General features: G+C 42.3%; 1 protein-coding gene across 1 annotated transcript; it reads left to right on the top strand.

The window, feature by feature from the left end:
* Nucleotides 1-1,357: 1,357 nt before the first annotated feature.
* On the top strand, nt 1,358-2,915 carry LOC119264423. Its single transcript, XM_037543060.1, has 5 exons — nt 1,358-1,442; nt 1,604-1,801; nt 2,068-2,378; nt 2,454-2,697; nt 2,893-2,915. The coding sequence occupies exons 1-4, from the start codon at nt 1,358-1,360 to the stop codon at nt 2,574-2,576; spliced, it is 717 nt and encodes a 238-aa protein (XP_037398957.1). The 3' UTR covers nt 2,577-2,697; nt 2,893-2,915.
* Nucleotides 2,916-7,136: the final 4,221 nt, after the last annotated feature.

Below are 7,136 nucleotides of genomic sequence, written 5' to 3'. Positions count from 1 at the left end.
TACTATTCTTCGCCTTTCTCACTTAATTGTGAGAAATGGGGCTTGGAGCGAGCTGTAAAAGCTGAGAAATTGGTGCACGCCAGCTGTTGAGATGATATGTTGATAAAAAATGGCACACTAAAAACTTCAGACTGCACTCAGTCAAAACAAGAGGGGTTTTCTTAAAGCATATGTCAGAAATGTTCATATCTAAATCAAGTCAGCTCCTCATTGGAATGTAACGCTACTGCACACAATCTTGAAGAACAGGACTGTGTTCTCATTGTGAGATAAGCCAAAATGACAACATCTAACCTTTTAATTTAGCACACTCAGAACCCTGTATGACACAAGAACTACAGAAGATTTGTTTGTTTTTAATACATCATTTAAGTTCCAAGCAAATCATCAAGGTACCTTTAATTATCAGCCATCCACAGAAAAAAACTTGCTAACTTATTCTGCTATTAGCATAATACACATCACACATCTGTTTTTGCTGAATGTGACAGATTCACAGCCCTGCACTGCACAACCTGTGGTGTTAAATTACCACCTGCAGTGTTAAACTGGTCACAAATGCACCCTGTAGGTGTTTACTTAACACAGGAGGTTGTACTGTGAGGTGAGTCATTGACACTATTAATAAACGCACCATAAAACCTGCTCGATCTGTAGAAACCAATGAAGTAAGATATGATAATATGAACTAGCTGCACAGAATGTTAGCATACTTTCTGCCAAGCTTCTGAATGAAGCCTTGGCCCAAAACCTCCAAGCACACCAATCTTGGAGAGATGGATCAAAATAGACTTCTGAGGTTGTGCATCATTTTGTAGTCAGTGATAAGCCCAAGTAGCGAGACTAAGCTGTTTTTCTCTAAAATGGATACCTTTTTTTCCAAACTCACCCACTCTTTGGTAAAAAAAATGTTAAAAACTGATGTGTTATGTCCTGTATACCTGTTCCCTTGGATGAATCTGGGTCATCCGAATTATGAGGTCATGAGGTTAGTGGCAGACTGTGACTATTAGAGCTAGAACTTCAGCCATAAAAGCCAAAGATTTGCAAAAGCACCTTTATGACGATGTTAATTTCTTCTTCTGCCCCTGTGAGATATCTAACAATACCTTAGATTCACAGTCAGTGCCTCATCTAGGACTTCTGGAAGGCCTACAGAGCATGTAGAACTACTCATTACAGGACCCGTAATTCCAGTAACCTCATCTATCCCCCACGTTCGTCAGACTCTCAGACCAGGGTTGCAAGTGCGCTCTGGAATTGCCAATCAGCTGTGCAGAAGACAGACTTCATTTCAGCCCTCGCATCCTTCCATTCACTGCACTTCCTGGTGCTGACAGAGACCTGGATCACTCCCATGAACTCAGCAACTCCAACAGCCCTGTCCTCTGCCTTTCACTTCTCCCATTCTCCACGGCAGTCTGACAGGGGTGGTGGCACAGGTTTGCTCTTGTCTTGAAAATGGCGTTTTACTCCACTTGCTTTTTCTCATCTTTCAATTTCCTCCTTTGAGTACCATGCTGTCACTGTATCTTTCCCCACTAAACTTCACATCATTGTTCTTTATCATCCTCCCTCTCCTCTAGGCTACTTCATTGATGAGTTAGACACACTACTGAGTCTTTTCTCCATCGACGAAACCCCACACAACGACTTCAACCTGCCATCAGACAAGCAGCAGTCATCCTGCCTGTTACCACTGCTATCATCCTTCAACCTCGTTCTCAACGAGACTCCTCCAATGCACAGAACAGGCAATGCTTTGGACCTGATATTCACCAGACCTATCTCTGCGCTGGATGTGACAGTAACTCCCGTGCATCGCTCTGATCACCATTTCCTATCTTTCTCACTCGGCCTCCCTGTTAATCCTGTCCATTACACCCCTTTGTACTCCTCTTCTTGGCACAACTTGCACTCCATTCCTTCCTCATCTTTCACCTCAACCATCCTGAACACCCTTCCCCATCCTGACTCATTTTCCTCTCTCTCACTGAACATGGCTACGGATGCTTTCCTTTCTTCACTCTCATCTGCAATTAACCTTCTGTGTCCTCTCTCCTCCAGGCCAGCAAGATCTTGCCCACCCTGCCCCCTGGCTGAGAGGTGTCCTGCGCAGCAACCGACAAGATCTAAGGAAGGCTGAGAGAAGGTGGAGGAAACTGAACAAATCCTGTAACCCAACCACCTGCCCACTGGATCCCATCCCATCGGCATTGTTTCAGTCTCTATCTGAGGACCTACTGCCCTTCATCACGTTTCTCATCAACAAATCCTTGGCATCAGGTGAAGTTCCATCAACTTTCAAGACTGCAAGAGTACTCCCCATCTTGAAGAAACCCATGCTTAACAGCTCTGATGTCAACAACCACAGACCGGTATCACTTCTTTCTTTCCTTTCAAAAATTCTTGAACGTGCAGTCTATAATCAACTTTCTTTCTTTCTCACACAGAACCAGCTCCAAGACCCCAACCAGTCTGGCTTCAAACCAGCACACTCTACTGAAACTGCCCTCATCGCAGTGACCGAGAACCTCCAATCTGCAATCCAAATTGTCATCTGTCATCCTTCTTGATCTCTCTGCAGCTTTTGACACAGTCAACCATACGATCCTTCTGGACATCCTCAACAACCTCGGAATCACTGGTTATGCGTGGAAATGGTTCAAGTCCTATCTGGAGGATTGCTTTTATCAGGTAACATGGAGAGAGTTCACATCCTCGCCATGCAGGCTCTCCACTGGTGTCCCCCTAGGCTCGGTCCTGGGTCCTCTTCTCTTTTCTCTTTACACTAGCTCTCTTGGTGATGTAATATCTTCTCATGGCTTCTCTTATCACTGTTATGCTGATGACTCTCAACTAATGTTTTCTCTCTCTCCCTCTGACACACAGATTTCCAGTTGCATCTCGGCATGCCTGTCTGACATCTCTACATGGATGGCAGCTCACCACCTGAAGCTCAATCCCAGCAACACTAAGCTAATATTCATCCCTGCAACTACAGGTCCTCATCATGATCTTGCCATCTTATTCGAGAACTCCCTGATTCCATCTGTAGAGGCAAGAAGTCGTGGTGTGACTCTGGATGGCCAGTTATCGTTTTCGACTCACATCGCGAACCTAACTCGGTCATGCAGGTATCTCCTGTACAACATCCGAAGTATCTGACCCTTCCTCAGCCGAGAGGCCACCCAGGTGCTAGTGCTGTCTCTTGTTATCTCAAGGCTTGACTACTGCAACTCACTCTTGGCTGGTCTTCCCATGCAGACCATCGAGCCTCTGCAACTCATCCAGAATGCGGCAGCACGACTCTTCAAGTACAGCTCGGCTTGACCCACCATCCTTCAAGGTGCACAGAAGACAAGCGTCGAGAATGTTTTCTGTACTGGCACCCAGGTGGTGGAATGAACTCCCATAACCAAGAGTCTCTTGCTGTCTTCAAACGTAGATTGAAGACTCATCTCTTTACACAGCACTTAAATGAGCACTGAATTATAAGCTGCACTTATTATTTTATTGTACTTCACTGTGTATTGTAGTTTATTGTATTGTTTGTTATTGTATTACATTGAATGGCACAGAGTTCTGCGTTCAACTCTGTTTCTTTTTCTCTTGGTGTCTGCAGTGACATCTTGTTTCTAGCAGTATCTGAGCTCAGGACTGTCTTTTTCTCTAAGCTGTTGGTAACTAGCAAAGATACTTTCTCTAGATTGACAAAGCACTTCTTGTAAGTCGCTCTGGATAAGAGTGTTTGCTAAATGCTGTAAATGTAAATGTAAATGATGTTGTTTCTCATCACATTGGTCCCACAAGCTCCTAACCAATGGGAGAGCTTGCTTTGCTGTAACATGATACCAAAAAAGTGAAAAAAGACCTGATTGGACAATTTTTCAATGAGTGTTTAAAGATAATCTTTTTTTCCCAACCAAAAATAAGCATAGTGTAAGAAAATTACTACAATAGGCGCAGTGTTTATATACAACTAGCATAATGATTCTATGAAATAAACATGAACAACAAACTATACACTACTTCTACACACTGACCAGCCACTTCATTAAGTACACCTCCTTGTTTCTACACTCCTACACTGTGTCCATTTTATCAGGTCCTCTTACCATATAGGTGGACTTTGTACTCCTACAATTACAGACGGTAGTCCATCTGTTTCTCTGCCCACTTTGTTAGCCCCTTAAACTCTGTTCTTCAATCGACAGGACTACCACAGAACAGGTATTTTTTGGGTTGTGGATCATTCTCAACACTGCGCTGACACTGATGTAGTGGTGGGTTAGTGTGTGTTGTGCTGGTATGAGTGGATCAGCTCAACTACAAAGCACCTACATGGTAAGTGGAGTTGATAACATGGACAATGAGTATAGATACAAGGAGGTGTATAATAGTAATATAATAATGCTAATTGTAGGATGTACTTGACTTCCACACTTGACAAAGCTGGTAGGTTTTCCAGTTATCTGGGGTCAATTAAATGTGTATTAAAGGAATGTTAGCTTGCGCATAGCACACAAGTGGAAATATTCCTCTTTCAACTGCTTAATGACCCCTGACACAGTTATAGTAAGGAAAAAAACATAATTAGGATGACACATATCAGCTTTGAAACTTGTTGCTTAACCACAGAATGTGATTGGGGTGTTTTTTTGGCTCACATGCTAATGGAGAACTACAAATGAACATACATCCTTAGAGGTCCATATGCCTTCACTCTCAATACTCCACATACTAACTGTCCTCAAACTGAGAGAAACCTCAGTTCATCCAGTTTATGGCTGTGAGCTTGAACTGTGACCTCCATCTGAAAGCACTCTTCAGTTATCCTACACACACATACACACACACACTGACTGCTGTCTCTGCTGCTGTATGCTTTCTGGGAAAACTTCACACAGGAGACTGCTGAGTGGAGCTGTGGGGAAAGCATGCTTTGAAACCTCTGTAAGGACCATGAATCTTTTCTAATCACACACTTCACAGAACCAACAAAACTTCATAAGCAGAGCAGCATAAAGACCAAGTCAGACCCAGAGCCGGCAGAGAACTCTAGGCCAAACGAGGCGTGAGGGACTTTACAAAAGACTGATAGACTTGATGAAAGAACGGCTGCAGCAGTACTGCTGTGCTACATAACCATTAAGCAGCCATTGCGTCTGACCCCTAAGGAGCTCTCAGAGATTCACAACTATCCAGAGGACATCTGAGACAACAGTAACAATATTGGAAATTTAATTATTCATTTAGATCATAACACAACAATTAAAAGGTGGCGGATTAATGACAGGGCTCACCTTTAAGTTTGGAATTAGTTTATTTCACTTTGCATAATTCAAACATTCCCCATGGAGAGCCTCTCAAAGCCGCTCATGGGAGGTGAAGGAAGAACATGGAAATGTAATTGAATTGTGAAAAGCCAAACCACTCAACCAATACAGCAGCTTCCTTCCTGAGCGCTGAGAGAAGCGTGACTTAGAAAGCTTTCTAGAGATTCTTATTTGATTTAGAGCCTCAAATGATTGGAAACCTCTCTATTTATAATTCTTTTGCTAAATCACTTTTAATGATCCAAACTAAGCGTAATTTCTTTCCTGCTCAAGTACATTTAATGATCCAACAGATGAATCACAGACACATGCACAAATGCAATGTTTATTCAAATAGAGCCAAACCTGCTGACACTACTGTACTATGAACAGCAATAAAGTGAATCCTGAGCTCAGCTCCGCATCATCATCCACACTATAAATGAGTCAGTGGGGTGTTTCCATTAAGCAGCAGAAGCAGATGCTGCCGTAAGAAGTATCTCTCTCTGTGTCTCTTCCTTGCTACCTTTCTCTCTGTCTCTCTTTATTTACTCTCTCTGTTTCTACTTCACACTTTATTTCAGTCTTTTCTCTTTTTTATGTCACTGCCAAAAAACACCAAGAATATTAGCCTGTAGGTGGAGGCTTGATATGCCTGTTGTTTAGAGCAGGAAGTGAGACTGCATCCCTGTCTCTCCACACATGGTGAGCAGTTAGGTCTCATTGTTTTGAACTACATGTGTCCCAATATCTGCAAGCAGTGTGTAGCATTAAGAAATGTCACTGTCGAAACATGTTTTCTGTAACTAAGTCTTCTGTGTTTTAATGAAAAGTATAATGATTTTATGTATGTACAACTGTTCAAAGTTGTGTTTGCTAGTCATGGACTGAGTAGCATTTTTGAGTTCTACCCAAAATTTGTTAAATTTGTGAAATATCCCTGCTGTCAGAATCAAAACCTTATATCTCCAACATAACAGCTTTACAGAGAAAGAAATATACTGATATATTAAATATAAGAAATATCTCCTCATTGTCCATTTTATCAGCTCCACTTACTATATAGGTGCACTTAGTAGTTCTACAATTACAGACTGTAGTCCATCTGTTTCTCTGATACTTTGTTAGCCAACCTGGTGGTCAGGATCCCCATGGACCTTCAGAGAGCAGGTACTATTTGGGTGATGGATCATTGTCAGCACTGCAGTAACACTGACGTGGTGGTGGTGTGTTAGTGTATGTTGTGCTGGTACGAGTCCATCAGTAGTACTGCTGGAGTTTTTAAACACTGTGTCCACTCACTGTTCACTCTATTAGACAATCCTACCTTGTCAGTCCACCTTGTATATGTATAGTCAGAGACGATAGCTCATCCGTTGCTTCACAGTTTGTGCTGGTCATCCTCTAGTCCTTCATCAGTGGTCACAGTGCCCAGCGCAACACACACTAACACACCACCACCACATCAGTGTCACTGCAGTGCTGAGAATGATCCGCCATCCAAATAGTACCTGCTCTGTACTATACTCTTCTTTCTACACATATATACACATATTTCTCTCTTTCATCAGTCTCTATTTCTCCTTCTGCCCTCTCTCTACCCCTCTCTCTATGTCTTTCTTTCTGTGTTTCTCTTTATTTCTCTGTTTCTCTTTCCTTCTTCTAACTACTTTTCTAGCTCTCTTCTTCATTCTCCATATCTATCACTCCTCTCTGTATTTCTTTTTTCTATCCTTCTCTCTCTCTCAAATGATCTCTCCCCCATTCTATCTATTTCTAACTTTACTCTTCCGGATCTCTCTCTATATAACTTATTCT

This window comes from Pygocentrus nattereri, chromosome 11 (genome assembly GCF_015220715.1).
Source record: "Pygocentrus nattereri isolate fPygNat1 chromosome 11, fPygNat1.pri, whole genome shotgun sequence".
NCBI lineage: Eukaryota > Metazoa > Chordata > Actinopteri > Characiformes > Serrasalmidae > Pygocentrus > Pygocentrus nattereri.
The sequence above is the reverse complement of the archived record's forward strand: the minus strand, read 5'-3'. Positions and strand labels throughout refer to the sequence as shown.

Bases quoted from the DNA above. Each gene is read 5' to 3' on its own strand.
- LOC119264423 (XM_037543060.1), top strand. From the start codon at position 1,358: ATGAACTCAGCAACTCCAACAGCCCTGTCCTCTGCCTTTCACTTCTCC. The intron at 1,443-1,603 runs GTTTGCTCTTGT...TTCATTGATGAG, and splicing joins TGACAGGGGTGGTGGCACAG to TTAGACACACTACTGAGTCT. The intron at 1,802-2,067 runs GTGACAGTAACT...TCTCTCCTCCAG, and splicing joins GACCTATCTCTGCGCTGGAT to GCCAGCAAGATCTTGCCCAC.